Source organism: Erinaceus europaeus, chromosome 3 (assembly GCF_950295315.1).
Source record: "Erinaceus europaeus chromosome 3, mEriEur2.1, whole genome shotgun sequence".
NCBI classification, from domain to species: Eukaryota; Metazoa; Chordata; class Mammalia; order Eulipotyphla; family Erinaceidae; genus Erinaceus; species Erinaceus europaeus.
The window spans coordinates 45,085,750-45,110,911 of NC_080164.1; the positions used below are offsets into that span (position 1 = coordinate 45,085,750).

Sequence of the window (25,162 nt, forward strand, 5' to 3'; positions counted from 1 at the left end):
CAATGGAGAAATAAAAGCAAGGCACACTGGTTTAAATAATCACAAAAATGAAAGGAAAAGCTCATGAAGCTTCTTTCCCATTCATATGGTGCCCCCATCTCCATCTGGTGGCCAATGAATTGAACCTGTGTCTTGTGCATGATCCAGTGTTGTGCCCTATTGTGCCCCAGCACTGAACACTATTTTCTTTTCTCTATTTTAACTTTTTTAAAACCTTTATTTACTTATTTATTCATTATTGGATAGAGAGAGAAATTGAGAGGGAGGTGGAGATAGAGAGGGAGAGAGACAGACATCTGAAGCCCTACTGCACCACTGGTGAAGCTTTCTTTCTCCCTGCAAGTGGGAGCCAGGGGCTTGAACCTCTGTCCTTGCATACTGAGATGTGTGCGCTATCCAGGTCCACCACCACCTGGGCGGGCCCCTGAACACTATTTTATAAAACAAGGGATTAGCAAAAGCTGCTTCTTCCTAAACAAACAAGTTATCCAACTTTCACCCTACCCATATACCTTAATTATGTCTATATTTTAATTGCACTAAAGATTAAATGTGATGTTATTCAGGAGTGAACGCAAACATTCACATACAAGGAATAAAAGTTTAATTTCATAGACAGTAAGAACATTTAAATTACAAACAAAAACAGACCATAAAAAACAATGGAAGAGGTAGAAGAGATAAAGACTAGTAAAAATACCATTATGGGTATTTAAATATACATTAAATATATATCTTTAGAGAAGTTTAATTATAAGGAGGTAAGAAAGGCATGAGATTACATAATTAAACTGTATGCATACGTCAATGATTATACTGTAAAGCATTAACCTTCAAAATAATAATAATAAAGCATGAGAAGAGTGTGAAAGCAACTAGGGGTTAGCCCAAACAAGGCTTAATCTTGTTTTGTTTTGTTTTTAATCTTTTATTTATTATTGGACAGAGACAGAGAAATTCAGAGGGAATAGGGAGATAGGGAGGGAGACAGAGAGGCACCTGCAGCCCAGCTTCACCACTCATGAAGGTTTCCCCTGCAGGTGGGGGCCAGGGGCTTGAAGTTGGGTCCTGTGCACTGTAATGAGAGCCCTTAACCATGTGTGCCACCACTTGGCCCTAACAAGGATTTAATCTTATGAGACCACAAATTTTCCATTCCTTCCCCCTCAAGGCACATCATTATGATTTTATGAGGAAACCTAATCTGGTCATAAGAGAAAATGTCTGGCAAAAGTAGTTTTCCCATTTTTTTTTTCCTCTTTTAAGTCTCTAAAATAAACTGAGTGGGCTATACCTAATCAAACAACCATTCTACATACGCCTTTGGACAATAACAAACAACATATAACTTCTTTTTTTTTACATTAAATATATGTGAAATTACTACAGGTGATATAAATAGTGGTACATGGGAGAATCTAATACATAACATTCATGTAAGGTGTAACTAGTCACTCATTCACGTACACATTTCTCTATCTATGAAACTCTATGAGATCAATATACACAAGAAAACATACGTAACATTAAAAAAAAGTGGTGGGGGTTGTGGCACACCTAGTTGAGTATACACATCACCATATGCAAGGACCTAGGTTCAAGCCCCCAGTCCCCACCTGCATGGGAAAAGCTCCAAGAGCTCTGAAGCAGTGTTACAGGTGTCTCCCCGCCAATACAAACTCCCTCTCCCCTCTTGATTTTGTCTCTACCAAATAAAATAAAATAGTCTTAGAAGAAAGGAAGGAAGGAAGGAAGGAAGGAAGGAAGGGAGGGAGGGAGGGAGGAAGGAAAGAAAGAGGGAGGGAAGGAAAGGAGAGAAAAGACATGCAGGTAGATGGGACTGCTGAGACATTTTTAAAAAAACATACAAATCAGATTCTATCAATCATACAGCATGTGGCTGGTTTTAAACATTCATGTAAATGTCAACATTTATACATTTCAATTAATTATTTGATATAAACAACAAGATAAACAAGTTAAATCTTACTCATTTAACTGTATTAACATTCAAAGAGCAAAGCTGGAAATTATATCACATTAAAGTGACTCTTATTAAAAAGTTTTTTTCATATTAAATGAATTTTCATTTTTCTTTAGAAATCCTAATCTCTGGGGGCAGGGTGATGGCGCACCAGGTTGAGCACACATTACAATGTACAAGGATGTGGGTTCAAGCTCCCAGTTCCCACCTATGGGGGGGTAAAGCTTCCTGAGTGGTGAAGCAGGTCTGCAGGTGTCTCGCTCTCTTCCTCTCTCTCTCTCCCTTCCCACTTGGTATCTGGCTGTCTCTATCAAATAAATATTTTTTTTAAAAAAAATTATACTCTCTACTCCTAATACCTATAAATGTTTGTAGTACATATAAAAAGTGATGAGCTCTGAAATCTGTTAAATATGAATTATTTGAACTTTATGTCAGTCTCATGGATTTTTTGAGGGAAATGGTTTTGATGGGAGAAAAAAACTGAAGGCAGAGGATATGAAAACTATTCAAATAGAAGTTTTTGACAGGTATGGGGGGATGGAACGAAGAAGGAACAAACCCTGTGAGTCAGCAATAATAGATCTCTGTCTGACAGACTGGTTGTCTAAAATGGGGGTGGGGGTGGGGGGTGGAGGCACAGCACACGACTTATATTAGTGAGGTCTGAGATTGAACATCTGTATTATATAAAAACAAACAACAAAAGGTACTAAAACATTATGGCAGTACAATATTTTGGTCTCAAAAATTTAATACTACACAAAAAAATAAGTCTTATTGTTTACATCTATCACTTACCTCATCACTTATATTCATGTTTTCTGGAGCCATACGAATTGACAGTTGATTCCCATCCATTGATATTGGGAAGCAGGTGTAAAAGTTTACCATGGAATCAGCAGATTTTCTACTTACTTCTACAAGTGCCTTTTAAAACAGAAATTATGAGTATAAAAAAACCATCTTATTCAAATTATTTCTCGAAAAAAAAAAATTAAGCAGTTAAAATGAACTAAATAAATATTTTTAATAATATTCTTTAAGAATATACTCAACATTATAATCATAAACAAAAAGTAATGACTGAATTCATATGGAAATACTAAAAAGAGAAATGGAGATAAAAGAAGAGAACTTTATCTTATCACTGTAAGGGGCCGAGCAGTGGTGCACCTAGTTAAGCTCACACACTACAGCATGCAAGGACGTGGATTCAAGCCCCTGGTTCCCAACTGCAGGGGGAAACCTTCAGGAGTGGTGAAGTAGAGTTGTAGGTGTCTGCCTCTCAATTTCTCTCTATATATCTAATACTAAATAAATTTAATTTAAAAATATATGAAGAACCTTCTTTTAAAAAAGTGGTAAGATATCACATATATGAGAAATGAAAGAACCAAGGAAATGTATAGTGACTCAATTATTTTTCATTTTATTATTGTTATAGGCATGACACCTGTAGTTTCATTTTGTATTTCTTACATTTTTTTCATTTCAAAATTTTATAAGGTTTGTATGATTAAATGTGTTTTATTTTTACACACTATTTAGAGAGATATTAAATGTCCAAATGCTTAGTAATCCTAATTAATGCTAAACAAAACTGGCATATAATCTAGATTTATATTTCACTTACCTATTATACATATACTATACAGAGTATATGATGAAAAGTATGAATCTAAATTATTTCCAGATTTTTCACAAACTCTGAGTTAACAACAACATATCTGATGACAGACTGGTTGTCTATAATGGGAGGTGGAGGCACAGCACATGACTTACATTATATACTGTATTTCAAAGTATTATAACATAAAAAATGCAACTAACCCATTACTGTCTCTAAAATTACCTCATTTAAAAAGGGGGCAGGATGACAGACCATGGTGCACCCAACTGAGCACACATGTTACAATGCACAAGGAGCTGGGTTCAAGCCCTAGATCCCCACTTGCAAGGGGAAAGCTTCACAAGTGGTGGGACAGAGCTACAGGTGTCTATCTGCCCCATACCATTTAATTTGTCTCTATCCACTAAACAAGTCTCTCCTCCCTCTTTATTTCCCCCTCCCCACTCTATTTTCTCAGTCTCTATCCAATAAATGATATCTATTGAATAGATTTTAGAGGTTGAGATGGCTCTCCTAGTAGTCTATACTTTGCAGCATATGAAGACTCAGGTTTGAGACTGCGATGTCACAGGGAATGCCTCTCTTGGCATCAGGGAGGGTTCATGAGTAGAAGAGTCCCTTTCTCTCTCAACCTCTATCTGAAGAGAGTGAGAGAGGAGAGGAAGAAGGAAGGGGAGGAGGGAAGAAGTATGCTGGAAGCAGAAGAATTGTGTGGGCTCCAGGTCCAAGTAGGGAAATATGAAATTAAGTACTAAGACAGTTTTATTAAAATATAATGTACATATCATAAAGTTTACTTGTTTAAGTAAGAGTACAATTCAATGGTGTTTAAAAATGTATTTACATAGTTGTGCAATAATTTACATAATCTTTTAGGAATCTGGGAGACACCATAGCAGATTTTCATGCCTGGTGCCTTAGAGATTTAATCCGTGGGACCACCATATGCTGAAGTTAAGAGTAATGCTCTGGTTTCTCTCACATTCTCTTTTATAATAAGTAAATAAACAAACAAACAAACAAACAAATAAATATTAAAGTCATCTTTCAACAGACTGTAAACTGCATATAACTCACTTATACTGGCTCTCCTGGTGTTTTTGTTTGTTTGCTTTATTTTTTAAACTCAATGGCTCAGATTACCAACAATGAGCAGGCTATTCTATAATCTCTCTAGTGACGGTCAACTTTCTGCATGGGTGAAAAAAACCTTTAATCCACTCTAATGGTGTCATTTCCATTAAACTTTTCTAAATTCTTTTCTACTATTAAATACCTTCCTTGAGATGGTCATTATTAAAAAGATTTCATTTTAAAATAAAAAAACACTGCATATTTATTATAGAAAATTTTGTGCATAAATAAAAATTTAAGTTGTTCTAAGTACTAATGGCATTATTAATTTAAGTTTGAAAAGTGACTATTTCCATTTGGGTACCACTGGCAACAACACAAATACTAGTAAAAAGTATGATCTACAAAAATTTTAAACCATTAAAAATGTGAGACATTTTTTATTCAATTATAGTTCTAAGCAAAATGCTGATTGGTTGGTTACCCATTCTTTTCTTATAACCTATGAACAGAATACTAAAACCAGGATATCTTTGCATTAATTTGAAGAAAAAAAATCCTCTAGCTTGAAGTATCTTATTTGAATTGTTGCTTTAAAATCCCTTTTTACTTTTGTGAATTTGATGGTTTTCAAAATGTGCCTGTAGACAACAAAGAGCTATTATCAACTCTTACCTTTTTATGAGATGATAAAATCAAAATATCCTTTAAACCACCAAATGGTTTTACTAGGTTGTACACTTCTTCTACAGAATATCCTTTATTAGGCAAATTAGAAATAAGTACCATACACATTTCCTCTGTTTCCTTCAAAACAAATTTTAGAATTTACATTAAAATTTCTGCAACTACTTTTTATTGAATTTATACTGTAGATCATACAATTTGTTAGTATTTAAACTGCTTTAGTGAGATCAACTCAAAAGGTTGATGGAATTTTAAACAAATTAAAAACAAAATAAAATGCAAACTACTCAAGTGTATGGAATAACTTTAGTCATCTGTCACCTACTCAAGGTCTTTAGTTCTTTCTTAGCCATTGTTTTAAAATATGTTTGTCTTTTGACAACTTCTGTCAAATACTGTTAGCATTCTTTGTGCCCTGTGCAACTAATATTCCCAAGTTTATTGAAAAAGATGATCAATAGTGGTTAAAATTCTTATTATAACCACTAACCCTCTGTTCAATAAGAATATTTTTTATTGCCTAGAAGATGGCAATATATTGAACTTGCATTAATAGGTCCTGAGTTCAATCTGGTATTGCCAACTACTTTCTTTTTAAAAGCTGGTTGCCCACTGGATGGAGCAGCAGATCAGCAGACACTAGGGTCCTGGGTTCTATCCCTGGTACTGAACGTGACAGAGTAATGCTCTAGTTATTTTTCAGCTCTTTGTTAATAAATCAGTCTTCTAAAAAAATCCTATTGAGGGGGGCTGGGCTGTAGCACAGCGGGTTAAGTGCAGGTGGCGCAAAGTGCAAGGACCAGCATAAGGATCCCGGTTTGAGTCCCCAGCCCCCCACCTGCAGGGGAGTCGCTTCACAGGCAGTGAAGCAGGTCTGCAGGTGTCAATCTTTCTCTCCCCCTCTGTCTTCCCTTCTTCTCTCCATTTCTCTCTGTCCTATTTAACAACAACAACAATAACAACAACAAGTAGGGCAACAAAAGGGAAAAAATAGCCTCCAGAAGCAGTGGATTCGTAGTGTAGGCACTGAGTCCCAGCAATAACCCTGGAGGAAAAATAAACAAACAAAAAAATCCTATTGAGATGGGTAGGGACAGCATAATGGTTATGCAAACAGACTCTCATGCCTGAGACTCCAAAGTCCCAGGTTCAATCCCCTGTACCACCATAAGCTAGAGCTGAGTAGTGCTCTGGCAAAATAAATAAATATTAAAAAAAAAAAAAATTCTACTGAAGATGGTGTATTGCACCAAAGTAAAAGACTCTGGGGTGTGTGAGGGGGTACAGTACAGGTCCAAAAAGGATGACAGAGGACCTAGTGGGGATTGTATTGTTGTGTGGAAAACTGGAAAATGTTATGCATATACAAACTATTGTATTTACTGTCAAATGTAAACCATTAATCCCCAATAAAGAAATTTTAAAAAATTCTGAGGAAATCTCTAAAGCAATATTACAGTAACCCTGGCAACTTGTATGACTTTTCTTCTGAAAATCAAGGGACATTATATTTCTTCAGAAATCAGCTGATAATAAATTTCCTAGTTTATCAGTTGTGTTCATAAACAGCTCCCTCTAAAGTGCTTTAAGTGAATCTAAAATACTACGCTGGTCCTTGAAATCATTCTTCCTATAACAGGAGTAAGACATATTATTTAGTTACTTGAAAAATGGATGAGTCAAAACCAAAATTACTCTTAACATCTGAATGGTATCAAAATCTTAAGCAACGAAGTTAACTTTATTCTCTTTTCCTATTTACCCCTTTGAGAGAAAAAGGAGGAAATATTTCACAACACTTTTCTAGTTCTAGTTTGACAGTCTGTTGTCTATTTAAAAAAAAAACATTTTGGGAGACGGGTGGTGGCACAGCGGATTAAGCGAATATGGCGCAAAGTGCAAGGACCGGCATAAGGATCCCCACCTACAGAGGAGTCATTAAACAGGCGGTTCATGAAGCAGGTCTGCAGGTGTCTGTCTCTTTCCCCTCTCTCCATTTCTCTCTGTCCTATCCAACGACAACAACATCAATAACAACAATAATAACTACAATAAAACAACAATAAAACAACAAGGGCAGCAAAAGGGAATAAGTAAATGAATGAATGTTTAAAAAAAAAACATTTTGATCTATTATTAGGTGACAAATGAAAAGTAATCCAGAAAACCATGTACATTTATTTATAATCTGTTTCTAAAGTTTTGTGACTTACTCTCCAACCCAATGACTTTGAACTCAAACTGTATTATAAAAGAAATAACTGAGGTTTAAAACTATTAAATCTTGTAACAAATTGTTTACCTGGATTTATAGTAAGATAAATGTTATATTTAAAAACAAGTAAAATATAACACTTACCTTGTGAACTGGCTCATTTTCTGTGGTCTCCAAAGCAGTTTCTTTAAGATATAAAATAAAATAATTCATGTACATATATTTTAAGAAGAGTCTATCTTAGCTCATAATAGATTGAACAGTAACCTAAACCTACATATAAATCACAAAACTAAAGAATGGAAGATAGCTATAGAAGTAATATTGTCTTTTGTTGTTTATTACCTTCAGAGAGCAATATTTCAGAATAACCTATTTCATGTAGGTGCTGAATCTACATATACATGTATTGAACCTACATATACACAATCACACACACATATATGACAGAAAGCTGCATGCATTATTTTCTTAGATCTCTACTTTTCTAGCTTTAAATATAACAGAACAAAATTATCTTATAGTCTACCTGAAATGGTGTCTTTAGCAGTGTTTTCAATGACTTCGGTTTCCGCTGTGGTCTTTATTTCAGAGCTTTCTGTATAAAACAGTCTACTTAATAGTCTTGAAAAACACTTTAATGTAATTAAACATTAGCTAGTTCAATTTACTTTGTCACTTCATGAACCCTTAAATTTATCTGATTAAAAGTCAAAGCTACTACAATTCTTTCTCTGAAAAATAAAGCAGGGTGAGGACTGGTAGTTATAACAGTTATTATGCAAAGAGACTCTCACAACTGAGGCTCTAGAGTCCCAGGTTCAATCCCCCACATCACCATAAATTAAGATGAGAGGCGCTCTCTGTGTAAAAATAAATAACCCCTTTGAATATTTTAAATTTCTTTTTTGCATATTTATTTATTCCCTTTTGTTGCCCTTGTTGTTTTATTGTTGTTATTATTGATGTCATTGTTGTTGGATAGGACAGAGGGAAATGGAGAGAGGAGGTGAAGACAGAGAAGGGGAGAGGAAGACAGAGACCTGCAGATTTGCTTCACTGCTTGTGAAGCGACACCCCTGCAGATGGGGACCTGGGGACTCCACCCGGGATCCTTATGCTGATCCTTGCGCTTTGTGCCATGTGCGCTTAACCTGCTGTGCTACCACCTGACTCACTGAAAATTTTTAAAGAATGATTTCAAAATAAACTCTGACTGTGCATCAAGAGAAACTAAAGTGTGCCAAGGATGTAGCTCAGTCTGTTAAGAGCACCAACGTGAGTCCACAGAGGCCACAGGTTCAATACTCTGGGCCACATACTAATGTTGAACAATGTTCTGGTGTGCCCTACCCAGTCACTCTCTACTACACTATAACAAAATATATTTTGAGAAAAAATTAGAGAATCTTAAGAAATAGACCAAATTTCAAACCTACCTGGTACAGTCACAGGTTTATTGGAGTCTTTGTTTTTAATGCCAGTCTTTTTGACTTCCAGAGACTTCTTTCTGATAGATTTCACTTTTAAAAGCAAAATCAAATCATTATTCTAAGGGTCTATTCACAATCACTTAGCATGTTTCATTCTAATATATTAGCAAATAAGTTTAATTTTATTATGAAGATAAGTCTTTTCCATATATCACTTCCATATATTTTTGTCTCTTACCAATAATATTTAAAGCAGAGTTAGAGACACAAGTATTGTTAGAGATGAAAGAGATATAGATTAAATCCTTGTATGGTAAAAACCTATTATAACCACACACACACACACAAAATAATTCTTTAATTTCTGCAAAATTTCAAAGTAAGGTAGTACACTGGGAAAATATACTAAAAACCAGATCACATTAGTCTTAAAAAATGACATCTATTTAAAAATGCTCAGTTTCATTATGTAAGAAATTGTTTCTTTTCTTTAAAATCTTATTCATTGGATAGAAACAGAGAAATCAAGAGATAAGGGAAAATAGAAGAGAGACAGAGAGACACCTGCAGCACTGCTTCATCACTCACAAGTTTCACCCTTCAAGCTGGAACCAGGGATTTGAACCTTCAACCTTGTGCATTGTAAAATGTGTACTGTGGCCAGCCCCAATAAATACATTCTTATAAATGAAAATAATGATTAAGAGTAATAAAATCAGAGAAACTACACAACCAAAGCAAGGTAGAATAAAGTAACAAAACTAGAACAAGAATGAGGAAAAATTAAACAACTTGGGGAGAGAGGGTAGTAGAGCAGCCTATAATTATATACCTGACAAAAAATAGTCCCTATATAAGAACGTATCTTCAATGGCTGATACTCTCAAAGGCCAAATGACTAAAAAGCAGAATTCCTGTGTGTTGCGTTTTAAATGGTTATATAAATAAGAGATTTATGCCTGAGTCAACAGAGTTCCAGGTTTAATTCCCTGCAACACAATATGACAGAGCTGAGCAGTGCTCTGGTAATAATAAATAAATACCTAAGCATCCACTAAGCTTCTCAAGATGCTATTAAATACTATAATCATATGAATTTAAAACTTGTTTTTAACACTCTATCAGTGGGCTACAGAAATAGCACAATGATTATGCAAACAACCCTTCATGACTTGAGGTACCAAAGATTCCAGTCTCAAACCCAGGCACCACCATACAGCAGAGCTGATTAGTGTGCTAGTAGAAAAGAAAAGATAAAATAAGATTAACAATAAACTGAAGGGGCCGGTAGTGACACACCTGGTTAAGTGCATGTTACAATGCACAAGGACCCAGGTTCAAGCCTCCAGTACCCACCTGTGGGGGGAAGCTTCAAAAGTGGTGAAGCAGATCTGCATCTGTCTCTCTGTCTCTCTATTATCCCCTTCTCTCTTGATTTCTGGCTGTTTCAGTCCAATAAATAAATAATTATAATAACTTTTTCTTAAAAATACAATAAACTGAATAAAACCTTTCCTTCTCAATAATCTTACCTGTTTTGATTGAAGTTTTACCTTTAGCAGCTACTGTTACCACAGATTTTACAGAACCAGCCAATTTTCCTAAATCACAAAAGCTATGGTCAAAACTGGTTCATTTAAATAGTAACAACAAAAAAAAACTTACAAAGAGTTTGAATGAAAAACTATACTTTAATTCCAAACATAAAATACTATTGCCTACAGGGGCACAGACCATTTTCTAAATCTAGCAATGATGATTATTTCTTCAGGGAGAAAAACATAACTGAAATAAGAACGTATCTCCCCCGTGAGGTATTTGAAATTAGCACTCAGGCAAATTAAATAAATCCCTGAATCGAATAGATGTAAACATTACTAACTGAAGACATAAAAAGTCTGATGATGCTTTAACCATTCTTTTTTGTTTGTTTTAACTTGGCATCTATTAGTACTATTTATCTTCCTTCCTTCCTTTCTCTAGGGTTATTGTTGGAGCTCATTTCCTGCACCACGAATCCACTGCTCCTATTTTTTTCCTTTTGTTGCCCTGGTTGTTTTATCATTGTTGTGGCTATTATTATTGTTGTTATTGATGCCGTTCTGTTGGACAGGACAGAGAGAAATTGAGAGAGGAGAGAAAGTTAAGACACCTGCAGACCTGCTTCACCACTCGTGAAATGACACCCCAACCCCCGCAGGTGGGGAGCCAAGGGCTCAAACCAGGATCCTTACGTCAGCCCTTGAGCTTTTGCACCATGTGTGCTTAACCTGCTGCACTACCACCCGACTCCCAGTACTACTTACTTTCTAAGATAATTTTTATAAACAATGTGACCATCAGTGTTTCCTCAAAAAGATCATCGAAGTCAAAACTTTTAATTTACAAAACAACGGGAAGTTTGGCTCTGCAAATCAAGGTTCATAAAAACCAATGCCAGAGTAAGTTGGCACATTCAACTAAATTGAATCCTAAATTGTGAAATCATAAGGCATCAAATTTTTCTATTTATATACAAGACTTATAACAATCATGACTAGCAAACAGAACCCAAGTGAAAAATGGTGCCATTTTTTAGTTTATTATAAAATAAACTGATTTCATGGTGATAAAAATTCACTAAGAATAGCTTATAGTCATCCTTTATATCTAAAGGCAAATACTTATCTTTGTTCTAAATAAAGCAAAGCTAAACAAGTCCAATCCATAAAGTCTCTCATTAACTTGTGATTTCTTAGTTGTTCCTAAGCATTGTCACATGGTAGTAATTCATACTCCAGTGAAACGTTAAGATATTTCATATGTCTACGGCCATACCGCCCTGAACACGCCCGATCTCGTCTGATCTCGGAAGCTAAGATATTTCATATACTAGATATATATTATTACTATAATCAGATCATTTACTACTGCTAGCTTAGTACCAGGACACAGAGAAAATACCTATTCAACAGAAGTAATTCCCAGTTAAATGGCAGCTAGAGGTTTTAACTCCCATAATCCCATCTTCATAGGTGAATCCCATAAACTTAGCATCATAGTAAAACTGAACTGTTTGCTAAGTAAATGCATCCTTGAAAGTAATTTTCTGGGCCAGCAAAGCAGCTTAACAGTAGGACACATGTAATATTTATATAAAGGCCCTGGCTTCATTCCCTGGCAATGCATCAAAAAGGCCAAAGGAAAGCAAATACAGTATCAGAAATGGTAGGAAAGTGTTTTAGTAACTAATTTTAAAAAAGGGAATAAAAAAAGGAGGAAAAAGGAAATAGAATGTATGTTCTACATACATTTAGTTAATCCCACCATAAAGATCACTGCAATGTAAAATGCTAGAACAGCGATGAATGAGGTTATTTGCTAGTTTTAGGTTGCTTCTTGGGTGGGGGAGAGAGCATTATGGTTATGCTAAAGATTCTCTAGCCTTGGGCTTCAAGGTCCCACTCTAATCCCCATCACTACCAATAGCCAAAGGTGATCCTTGACCTGCCAAACGACCATATTCAGCAGAGAAGCAATTATAAGTTAGAACTTCCATCTTCTGCACCCCATAAAGACCTTGGGTCCATGCTTCCAGAGGAATAAATAAGAAAGCCTACAAGGGAGGAAATAGGATATAGAACTCTGGTGGTGGGAATTATACCCCTCTTATCCTACAGTCTTCTCGATATTTATTTTATATGTATGTAAAAAAGAAAAAAAAAAAAGATGACCCTACATGTGGTAACAACTATAAAACAATTAACCTCCTAATAATGTGATGGGAGGGGGTGATCTTGATTTAACCAACATAGCAGAAGTGGAATGTTTATATAGAAGAGGACAACTCTAGTGGTCTGGGAAGCGGCATAGTGGATTAACCACTGGATTCTCAAGCATGAGGTTCTGAGTTAGATCGATCCCTGGCAGCATATGTACCAGAGTGACGTCTGGTGTACTCTTTCTCCCCTTCTATCCCTCTCATTAATAAATGTGTATGTGTGTGTGTGTGTGGGGGGGAGACAGAGAGAGAAACAGAGAGAGAGAGACAGAGAGAAGAGGATAATTCTAGCAGAAAAAAATATTTTAAGTGCAGCAACCAAGTAGAAAGACCTGAAAAAAAAAAAAAAAGACATTGGGAGTCAGGTGGTAGCGCAGCGGGTTAAGCACAGGCGGCACAAAGTGCAAGGACCGGCATAAAGATCCTGCCTGGTTCCAGCTCCCGGCTTCCCACCTGCAGGGGAGTCACTTCACAAGCAGTGAAGCAGGTTTGCAGGTGTCTGTCTTTCTCTCTCCCTCTCTCCATGTCTGTGCTATCCAACAACAGTGACAGCAATAATAACTACAACAATAAGACAAGGGCAATAAAGAGAACAAATAAATATTTTTAAAAATTGTTAAAAAAAAAAAAAAGACACCATAAAATATTTCTACTTAGACTTAGACACCTCCTCATCTACTTCTTATTTTACTTCCCTCAATCACCCCAAGGCTAATTCAGACAAAGTAAGGACAACAAAAGCTGGATAAGGGCAAGAGACCAGCATACTTTAATGATGAGTCTTTAGTCATTACCAGGCCACCTCATCATCCACAGGGCCCTAGTCAGGGAATCCTGGAATTCCCACATTCACATGATGGGTCTAGACCTGTAACAGATGCCTCTCTCCACTGTCAATGGTTATCTCCATCAGGAACAACATAGTAGATGCTCTTGTGGGCCTCTACAGAACCTTGCCCTCAATGTGGATCAATAATGGTAGGGAATGTTCCATTCTCCAAAGAAGGCTGGGTCAACATACTCTGCCACTCGAGGAAGATGGATTCTCAATGAATGCAGCCTAGAATGTTCCTAGCTATGACTGTGGAATGCAAGCTCAGACTGACAAGGATGGAGAGGTTACATGGGCTCCTATGCTGAATATGGGCCCCAGGTCAAATCGATGGGGTTTACAGTTAATGATATTTATATATGTTTCCCATATTTGGGAGCTACTCTCTTCCCTGATATAGTTTTCTAGTCCTATTTCCAATTCTGACACTATCTCCCCAGACAATGTCTTTTAGCCCACCTGCAATGTTAGCTGTCAAGCTCAGGCAAAAATTAGTAAAGTCATGGGCCCCTTGGAATTTATCTAAAATAGATCAACCAGTTTTTTCCAATATAGAGACCCCCCAAATCTCACCTGGTGTATTTTTTTAAAGAAATTATTTTTTTCCCCTTTTGTTGCCCTTGTTGCTTATCGTTGTTATTACTGCTGAGAGGAGGGAAGACAGAGAGGAAAGAGAAAGCTAGACACCTGCAGATCTGCCTCACCGCCTGTGAAGCGACTCCCCTGCAGGTGGGGAGCCAGGGAGTGAGGGGGCTTGAAACAGTATCCTCACGCCAGTCCTTGCTCTTTGTGCCATGTGTGCTTAACCCACTGCTCCGGCTCCCCATCTGCTCTATTCTTATGTTTAGGTTCCTGATTATTAAATAATTTGTTCTATTTTATATCTTAATGCTTTTCTGCCACCAAGTTGCAGTTGCTACAATGATGCCAACCTGACTACCCTGGGCAGATGACCTCACCAATGTGTCCTGTAACCCCCCACCTCTTCAGAGCCTTGTCCCACAAGGGAAAGACAGAAACAGGCTGGGAGCATGGATCGACCTGCCAGTGCCCATGTTCAGCGGAGAAGGAATTGTAGAAGCCAGACCTTCCACCTTCTGCACTTCATAATGATGCTGGGTCCATACTCCCAGAGAGATAAAGAACAGGAAAGCTTCCAGGCAGAGCCAAGATGGAGGCTTGGAGACAACACCTGGTGTGAGCTCTACAAGGAAGCTGCTTTCAACCTGGGAATCTCGGGTGAGGCCACCAGGTTCCAAATGATACCATGATGCCAACCTGACTTCCCAGGGCAGACAACGACCCCACCATGTATCCTGGAGCCCGACCTCCTAGATCCCTGCCCTACTAGGGAAAGAGAGAGACAGGCTGAGAGTATGGATCGACCTGTGAATACCCATATTCAGTGGAGAAGCAATTATAGCAGCCAGATCTTCCATTTTCTGCAACCGCAATGACCCTGAGTCCATACTCCCAGAAGGATAAAGAATAGGGAAGCTATCAAAGGGGGGGGACTGGATACAGATTACTGGGGGTGGGCACTGTGTGGAATTGTACCCTTCTTGTCCTATAGTCTTGTCAATGTTTCCATTTTATAAATAAAATAAAATAAAGACTAGGAAAGCTTCCAATGGAGGGGATGGGGTGTGGAACTCTGGTGATGGGAATTGTGTTGAATTGTACCCCTCTTATCCTACGATCTTATCAATCATTATTAAATCAATTAAAAAAGAAAGTATAATTTTCAGGGACCAGGTGCTGGTGCACCTGGTTAAGCGCACACATTGCAGTGTGCAAGGATGTAGGTTCAAACCATGGTTCCCACCTACAGGAGAAAAGCTTCATGAGTGGTGAAACAGGGCTAGAAGGGTCTCTGTGTCTCTTTCCCTCCCCTTTCAATTTCTGTCTCTATCTAATAATAAATAAATAGTATTTAAAAATTATTTAAAAGATAACTACGGGGGTTGAACATTAGTGCACCAAGTTATGCACAAATAGTGCAAAGCACAAGGACTGGAATAAGGATCCTGGCTTGAGCCCTCACCTCCCCACCTGCAGGGGGTTCTCTTCACAAGCAGTGAAGCAGGTCTGCAGATGTCTCTCTTTCTCTCCCCCTCTATTGTCTTCCTCTCGTCTCTCAATTTTTCTCTGTCCTATCCAACAACAATAGCAGCAACAACAATAGGAAAAAAAGAAAAAGAAAGATGGCTGCCAGTAGTGGATTTGTAGTGTAGGCATCGAGCCTCAGTAATAACCCTGGAGGCAAAAACAAAACAAACAAACAAAAAAACCCTAACTCCAACAGTAGCCTAGTAGATGGTACAGGATATAGTGGACTGGACTTGGAGCTGTGAGGTCTTAAATTCAATCCAAAGCATCATGTATGGCATAACAATGCTATGGTTCTCACTCTATTTCCTTCCTCACTGAAAATAAACCTCCCAGGTATGAGCTTGACTACAATGTACATGGGAAGATTTGGTGCTATGTCATCTATCCCTCGTGTCCTATCTTTCTAAAAAAGCAGGCTCAGAGTGGTAAGGTCCAGCGACAACAAAAAATAGAAACCTTAAGGGAGATAATTATAGCATACTTGTGATGTTAATTTTGTTATATAAACTACTTTCTAATAGAAAAAAAAAAAAGAACCTCAATAGAAGAAAATATCTGATAATCATCAACAGCTTCCAGTTAAATTAAAAGCAAAGAAAATTATTTATTAAAATTTTCCTTAAAAATTGTATCAGAGGAAAGAGAAACAGAGAGGGCAAAAGGGAAATAGAGAGAGAGACGTAATTTCAACTAGTATGGGTGGAAACTTAATAAAGACATACCTGGTGGTCCGGGAGATGGCGCAGTGGTAAAGCTTTGGACTCTCAAGCATGAGGTCCCGAGTTCGATCCCCGGCAGCACATGTGCCAGAGTGATGTCTGGTTCTTTCTCTCTCCTCCTATCTCATAAATAAATAAATTCTTTAAAAAAAAAAAAAGACATACCTGAAGATTTATTTATTTTGGCTGTAGATGCCTTGGCTTGTCCAGTTTTGGCTAAAATAACAAGAAAAAATATATTAGCATCACAAACAGCCATGAGATTAGTAAAGATCTAACCCGTAATGATTTTGAAAAAGAAAAAAACTTCAAAAAAAATGTCCTTATACTCAGCCTTGTATAATCATGGAACTACAGCTATAAACTATAGGCAAATTCTTTGATGCTGACTTGCTGAGTCAAAAGACAAAAACTTAAAAAAAAAGGAAATAAGGGAGTCAGGCGGTAGCACAGCGGGTTAAGCGCATGTGGCGCAAGGCACAAGGACTGGTGTAAGGATCCTGGTTCTAGCCCCCCGCTCCCCACCTGCAGGGGAAGTCAATTCATAGGCGGTGAAAGAGGTCTGCCGGTGTCTGTCTTCCTCTCTCCATTTCTCTCTGTCCTATCCAACAACAATGACATCAATAACAACAACAATAATAATTACAACAATAAAACAAGGGCAACAAAAGGGAATAAAAATATTTAAAAACTTTAAAAAATGGAAATAAAACTGTGTTCTAGAATAACTATACTAATTAAAATTCAAAAAGTTGGTACATGGGTATAGGGTCCAGCTAGTTACATACATAGAATGTTTAACACCCCAATCACAGATGTAACAAAGAAATTTAACTTTTGTCTTTTTTAACTACAAGTTGTACTCATTTCCATGTTTGACTCTTCTCTATTTCTGTGATCAGCCTATGCTTAGCATTTGCAGATTTATTTTCTAAGTGGTAAAGTCTTTCCATTATTTGAATTCTTATACATGAAGAAAATAGTTGTGTATCACACATATAACATCTATAAAGTTATACCAAACTCACAAAATTTTTATGTAGTGAAATTTCTGCCTAATACAGGACTTCACACTTTTATTACCAACACCCCCCCCAAATCTCCACATTATTACCTTTATAATATTTTTTTAAAAAAAATATTTATTCCCTTTTGCCACCCTTGTTGTTTTATTGCTGTGGTTATTATTGTTGTTATTCATGTTGTCGTTGCTGGATAGGACATAGAGAAATGGAGAGAGATGGGGAAGACAGAGAGGGGGAGAGAAAGACACCTGCAGACCTGCTTCACCGCCTGTGAAGCGACTCCCCAGCAGGTGGGGAGCCGGGGGCTCGAACCAGGATCCTTACACCCGTCCTTGCCCTTTGTGCCAGGAGCACTTAACCCACTGCGCTATGGCCCGACTCCCACATTATTACCTTTATAATCTTACACAGCATATTAAATTTTTGATCCGTCAAAAATCTAATTTATTTTACTTTTAAAAAGTAGTCAATTTAATAATTAATTTTTCTTTTTGAAGCTAATGCATACAATTATCCTAATGATCTACTGCTATACCCAATGTTTTAGTGAGTACCTCCTTGAGTGATTTTTACTGAATTTTTAGCTATGCGTGTACCTGAGTCTATTCTAAATTTTAATTTTTGTGGTGTATTTTAATCTCTTGGTATTAGTCTGCAATTTGCAGAATTTTCCTATTAAAGAATTTATGTAGGGTGGGGGTAGATAGCATAATGGTTATGCAAAAACTCTCATGCCTGAGGCTCCAAAGTCCCAGTTTATCTAGCCCCCACCCACATAAACTATAGTTGAGTAGTGCTCTGGTTAAAAAAAAAAAAAAAAATTAAAGAATGCATGTATAATCTTAAAATCAGTTCATATTATTTAGATATATACACGTCTATACATGCATAAATGCATATACAAACACAAGATTATTTTCCCCACCCATATCAACACCAGGGTTTCACTGTTACAGGCTGACAGTTTCAGACAGAGAGACAGAGAGAAAGAGAGACACCATAGCACTGAAGCTTCTCCAAAGAGAAGTTGGGCTCTAACCTGGGATGTGCACATAGCAAAGCAAGCACACTATCCAGCTGAGCTATTTTCTGGCCAGCTCAGACAGTTTAAAATATCTAACCAGTATTTTTCAGACTAGGTACACATTGTTTTAATAATAAAAAGGTGACATCTTATTAAAATATAAGCTTTTTACTATAAATGGAGTAGTTTTAGTAGCTCACATATAAGATATCATCCTTTCTAAAGAATAAAGTAAATAAAAGCTAACAAGTAACTAAAGAATTAAGTAAAGCAGGTAGCTCTGTTTACTTGTATTGTCCTGTATTCTTCTACCATATATACTTGGACATGTCATATGGACATGTTTACACATAATAATGGTATGTTGTACTTTCCAAATTTTATGCCACTTGTAGAACACTGTTATTCACTATTAATTTTTTACAAAGTATATTTTGGCAATAACTTCCCCCTCTCTCCTTCATTTCTTAAAAAGATTTATTTATTTATTAATGAAAAATATAGGAGGAGAGAGAGAGAAATAACCAGACATCATTCTGGTACATATGTTGCCAGGGATTGACCACAGGACTTCATGCTTGAAAGTCTGATGTTTTATCCATTGCGCCACTTCCCAGACCACTCTTCCTCTGTCTCTAATCCTTAAATGGACTAACATAAAAAAGATATACTGGTTTATGAATATTATATTCAAACTTCATTTAGTTGTAGCCATAAAGGCCCAGTGTTTGTCTGAATGTAAAGAAACAGCTCTCAACTCCAACAATACCTAGTACTGTTTTATTATTATTTTCTTCTACTTTCTTCTTCTCATTATTATTGTTATTGTTATTGGATAGGACAGAGAGAAATTGAGAGAAATGGGGAAACAGACAGACACCTATATACCTGTTTCACCACTTATAAAGCAATCCTCTGTAGGTAGGGAGCTGGGAGCTCAAACTGGTATCCCTGCGCTTAATACTATGTAGGCTTAACCTGGAGGCACCATAGCCCGGCCCCTATACCTAGTACATTTTAGGTTCTTGTTTACTTTTTGATACTCAGCAGACTTTCAAAAACAAAGCAGACTAAATAATCCTAATATACCTTTATTTATGTTTTGTCTTGCGGCTTAATGAAAAATGATGAAGAGAAATATTACAAAATTAACGTAAATAACAATTTATATGTATTATCTTCTTTAAACATCTATATAACTGTGCAGTACTAAATGTTACCCACTATGCCAATGTAAGAATGAATTTTGGTCCTATCCAATATAGCAAAATACATGTTTTCCTAGCAACATTTTGTAAGAGTTTCTACTAGTCTGACAAAGCATGCTCACTAGCAGGAGTATTAAAAATAACTTACTAGTAGTAGAAGATACAGCTTCAGCAGCTTTGGAAGCCCCTGCATCTTTTCTAATAAAAAAAATAATAAAAGTTTAAAATAATTCAACATGTACACTGACACCAGGGTAATAAGATGTACTTAAAATTAGTTGCAAAAATTAAACTTTTGAGAGAGAGAGAGAGAAAGAATAGGAGGGAAGGAAAAGAAAAAAGGGGAGGAGAAAAGAGAGAAAGAAAAGAAGGAAGGAGGGGGGGAAGGAGAAAGTAAGAAGAAAGAGAAAGAGAGAGAAAGACAAAAGTAGGGAAGGGGAGAGGGAGATAGGAAGAGAGAAAGGAAGGAAAGAAAGGGAGGGAGAGAAGAGGAGAGAGAAAGTGAGGGAGAAAAAGGGAGAAAGAGAAAGGAAGGGTAGAAAAAGAGAGGAAGGAAGGGAGAGAGGGAGGGAGGAAATCACAATGAATTACTTACTTTAAAGAAGATACAGATGTTTTCTTTGAATCTGATGTCTTTTTCTTTACCTCTTTGTTCTATGAAGAAAAAAATAATACAAATAAAAATTTAGTCTAACCCCCCCCCCAAAAAAAAACAGCTCAGAAAATACAGGGGAAAATGTTTAAGAAAAGCTAACAAAAATGTAGTTTTTCTCAAAATATAAATGCTGAATTACTTTTTCCTAGTTGCAGGTAGAATGTTATTCAGTTTTACAGTCTACCTTTTTCTACTCATTTTCTAGTCACTATCTTTAACAAAATCATTTAATTTTTTTTTTTATAAATAGCACTAGGACACTTCACATGGTGAATTGCTATCATCCTGGTTCAATCTACCTCTATGATCTTCATTATGGTAACTTCATAATAGTCTGTTTCTGTCTGTCTGTTTTCACCCACCTCCCACTCTATTCTTGACATAAAACTATACTGATTACCATTCCCAAAGTCAGAACCTCTGTTACACTCAGGGAAAAAGTCAATGTGTATAATAGCCTACAACTTTTACCATGTGGTGTTCCATCTATCCTGTATGTGTGTGTGTATGTATGTATGTGTGTATATATCTCCTATATTCCTAACTTCTAATCTCAAAGGTTCTTTACAATACTCAAAAAAGTTGCATAAGTATGGACAATAAGGCTTTTATAATTATCCCTTCTGCTGCAATGCTCTCAATTCAGGGAATTCCTCCCTCATCCCCACACCCTTTCAAGTTTGCTCAAATTATTATTTTTTAAATGCCATGCTGGAGACTGAATTCAGGGCCTCATGCATATGTGATATGACTAAGTAGACGTTCAAGTTCAGCTTTTTCATTTTCTTTTTTTTTTTTTTAATTTAGAGAGAGAAAAGAAATTAAATTAAATGAAACAGAAGAGCAACACTATAGTTACCTCTCATGACCTACAGAGTCCCACTGGTGATGTCCACAGTACACCACGTGGTGCCAAGGCCTAAATCCTGGGCCATACAACCTGGAAAAGCATGTGCTCTACTAGCTAAGATACTGGTACCTCATCATATTTTGTTTGTTTCTGTTTTTTAAACCAGCACACTGCACAGCTCTGGCTTATGAGGGTCCTGTAGGTTGAACCTTTATGCATAGCCATTATGCTGTCTCCCCAGCCCCCAAACATCTTTTTAAATTTTATTATCTTTATCTATTTATTGGATAGAGTCAGCCAGAAATTTGAGAGGGAAGAGTGGGATAGAGAGAAAGAGAGACAAAGACACCTACAGCAAGGCTTCACCACTTGTGAAGCTTTTCCCCTGAAGGTGGGGACTGGGGACTCGAACCTGGGTCCTTGAGCAGTGTATAACGTGTGCTCAACCAGGTGTGCCACCACCCAGCCCCCCAAAACATCTTTTTAATGATATCTCCCATAACTGCCTTATTGGAAGTTAAGAGGCAGCAAAATGGAGAGAACATTCTGTGAATAAAAGTCAGAGTCAAAAGCAGTCCTAAGCCAATGGCCCACAAAAAAGGGCAGGAACAGCTATTCTCATATCTGACATGATAGACTTTAAAATAGATAAGATTAAAAAAGATAGGAATGGACACTACTTAATGCTCAGAGGATCAGTCAATCAAGAGGACTTAACAATTATTAATATCTATGCACCCAATGAGAAACCATCTAAATACATCAAACTTCTACTGAAAGAGCTACAGCAATATAGCAATATATTAACAGTAACACAATCATAGTAGGGGACTTCAACACCCCACTCTCTCAACTTGACAGATCATCCAGGAAGAAAATCAGTAAAGACATAAGGGAGCTAAATGAAGAGATATATAAACTAGAACTATTGGACATTTTCAGAGTCATTCATCCCAAGAAACTGGAATACACATTTTACTCAAATCCACATGGATCATTCTCAAGGATAGACCATATGTTAGGCCACAAAGACAGCATCAGCCTATTCAAGAGCACTGAAATCATCCCAAGCATCTTCTCAGACCACAGTGGAATTAAACTAACACTTAACAATCAACAAAAGATTAGTAACAGTGCCAAAATGTGGAAGCTCAACAGTACACTTCTTAACAACTTCTGGGTCAAAGAGGAAATCAAGGAAGAAATCAAAATGTTTCGAGAGTTCAATGAAAATGAAGACACAAGCTATCAAAATATTTGGGACACAGCTAAAGCAGTCCTAAGAGGGAAGTTCATAGCTATACAAGCACACATTAGGAAACAAGAAAAGGCACAAATAAACAGTCTGATTGCACATCTTAAAGACCTAGAAGAACAACAACAAAGGAACCCTAAAGCAACCAGAAGGACAGAAATTACTAAAGTTAGGGCAGAAATAAATAACATTGAGAATAGGAAAACCATACAAAAGATCAATGAAAGTAAATGTTGGTTCTTCGAAAGAGTAAACAAAATCGACAAACCTTTAGCCAGACTCACAAAACAAAAAAGGGAGAAGACCCAAATAAATCAGATAGTAAATGAAAGAGGAGATATCACAACAGACACTGCAGAAATTCAACATATCATGCGAGGCTTCTATGAACAACTATATGCCACCAAGTTAGAGAACCTGGAAGAAATGAATGATTTCCTAGATACCTACCAACTTCCAAAACTAACTAAAGAGGAAGTGGATAACATGAACAGGCCCATCACAGCTAATGAAATTGAAACAGTTATCAAAAATCTTCCCAAAAATAAAAGTCCTGGACCAGATGGTTTTACAAATGAATTCTACAAAACTTTCAAAGAAGAACTAATACCTCTACTTTTAAAAGTCTTCCAGAAGATTGAAGACACTGGAATACTCCCTTCCAGCTTCTATGAAGCCAACATCACCCTGATACCAAAAGCAGACAGGGACACAACCAAAAAAGAAAACTACAGACCAATATCTCTGATGAACATAGATGCGAAAATATTGAACAAAATTCTAGCCAACCGGATACAGCAGTATATCAAAAAAATTGTTCATCATGACCAAGTGGGGTTTATCCCAGGCATGCAAGGTTGGTTTAATATACGTAAATCTATCAATGTGATCCACCACATCAACAAAAGCAAGACCAAAAACCACATGGTCATATCAATAGATGCAGAGAAAGCCTTTGACAAAATACAACATCCCTTTATGATCAAAACACTACAAAAAATAGGAATAGATGGAAAATTCCTGAAGATAGTGGAGTCTATATATAGCAAACCTACAGCCAACATCATACTCAATGGTGAAAAACTGGAAGCATTTCCCCTCAGATCAGGTACTAGACAGGGCTGCCCACTATCACCATTACTATTCAACATAGTGTTGGAAGTTCTTGCCATAGCAATCAGGCAGGAGCAAGGAATTAAAGGAATACAGATTGGAAGAGAAGAAGTCAAACTCTCCTTATTTGCAGATGACATGATAGTATACATGGAAAAACCTAAGGAATCTAGCAAGAAGCTTTTGGAAATCATCAGGCAATACAGTAATGTGTCAGGCTATAAAATTAACATTCAAAAGTCAGTGGCATTCCTCTATGCAAACACTAAGTTAGAAGAAATTGAAATCCAGAAATCAGTTCCTTTTTCTATAGCAACAAAAACAATAAAATATCTAGGAATAAACCTAACCAAAGAAGTGAAAGACTTGTATACTGAAAATTATGAGTCGCTACTCAAAGAAATTGAAAAAGACACAAAGAAGTGGAAAGATATTCCATGCTCATGGGTTGGAAGAATTAACATCATCAAAATGAATATATTACCCAGAGCCATCTACAAATTTAATGCTATCCCCATCAAGATCCCAAGCACATTTTTTAGGAGAACAGAACAAATGCTACAAATGTTTATCTGGAACCAGAAAAGACCTAGAATTGCCAAAACAATCTTGAGAAAAAAGAACAGAACCAGAGGCATCACACTGCCAGATCTCAAACTATATTATAGGGCCATTGTCATCAAAACTGCTTGGTACTGGAACATGAACAGACACACTGACCAGTGCAATAGAATTGAGAGCCCAGAAATGAGGCCCCACACCTATGGACATCTAATCTTTGACAAAGGGGCCCAGACTATTATATGGGGAAGCAGAGTCTCTTCAACAAATGGTGTTGGAAACAATGGGTTGAAACATGCAGAAGAATGAAGCTGAATCACTGTATTTCACCAAATACAAAAGTAAATTCCAAGTGGATCAAGGACTTGGATGTTAGACCAGAAACTATCAGATACTTAGAGGAAAATAATGGAAGAACTTTTTTCCGCATAAATTTTAAAGACATTTTCAATGAAACGAATCCAATTACAAGGAAGACTAAGGCAAGTATAAACCTATGGGACCACATCAAATTAAAAAGCTTCTTCACAGCAAAAGAAACCACTACCCAAATCAAGAGACCCCTCACAGAATGGGAGAAGATCTTTACATGCCATACATCAGATAAGAGTTTAATAACCAACATATATAAAGAGCTTACCAGACTCAACAACAAGACAACAAATAACCCCATCCAAAAATGGGGGGAGGAATTGGACAGAATATTCACCACAGAAGAGATCCAAAAGGCCGAGAAACACATGAAAAAATGCTCCAAGTCTCTGATTGTCAGAGAAATGCAAATCAAGACAACAATGAGATATCACTTCACTCCTGTGAGAATGTCACACATCAGAAAAGGTAACAGCAGCAAATGCTGGAGAGGGTGTGGGGTCAAAGGAACCCTCCTGCACTGCTGGTGGGAATGTCAATTGGTCCAGCCTCTGTGGAGAACAGTCTGGAGAACTCTCAGAAGGCTAGAAATGGACCTACCCTATGACCCTGCAATTCCCCTCCTGGGGATATATCCTAAGGAACCCAAC

General features: G+C 36.9%; 1 protein-coding gene across 1 annotated transcript in view; it reads right to left on the minus strand.

Moving 5' to 3' along the window:
• Positions 1 to 25,162, minus strand: part of ZNF638 (zinc finger protein 638) — a 105,897-nt gene that overhangs the window by 30,287 nt on the left and 50,448 nt on the right. Inside the window, exons 9-17 of the mRNA XM_060187168.1 lie at positions 20,302 to 20,360; positions 19,855 to 19,904; positions 16,615 to 16,665; positions 10,559 to 10,627; positions 9,033 to 9,116; positions 8,123 to 8,191; positions 7,738 to 7,778; positions 5,367 to 5,498; positions 2,786 to 2,914 (exon numbers count right to left, since the gene is read on the minus strand). Of these exons, the coding sequence (XP_060043151.1) occupies positions 2,786 to 2,914; positions 5,367 to 5,498; positions 7,738 to 7,778; positions 8,123 to 8,191; positions 9,033 to 9,116; positions 10,559 to 10,627; positions 16,615 to 16,665; positions 19,855 to 19,904; positions 20,302 to 20,360 (684 nt within the window). The remainder of the gene's footprint in view (positions 1 to 2,785; positions 2,915 to 5,366; positions 5,499 to 7,737; positions 7,779 to 8,122; positions 8,192 to 9,032; positions 9,117 to 10,558; positions 10,628 to 16,614; positions 16,666 to 19,854; positions 19,905 to 20,301; positions 20,361 to 25,162) is intronic.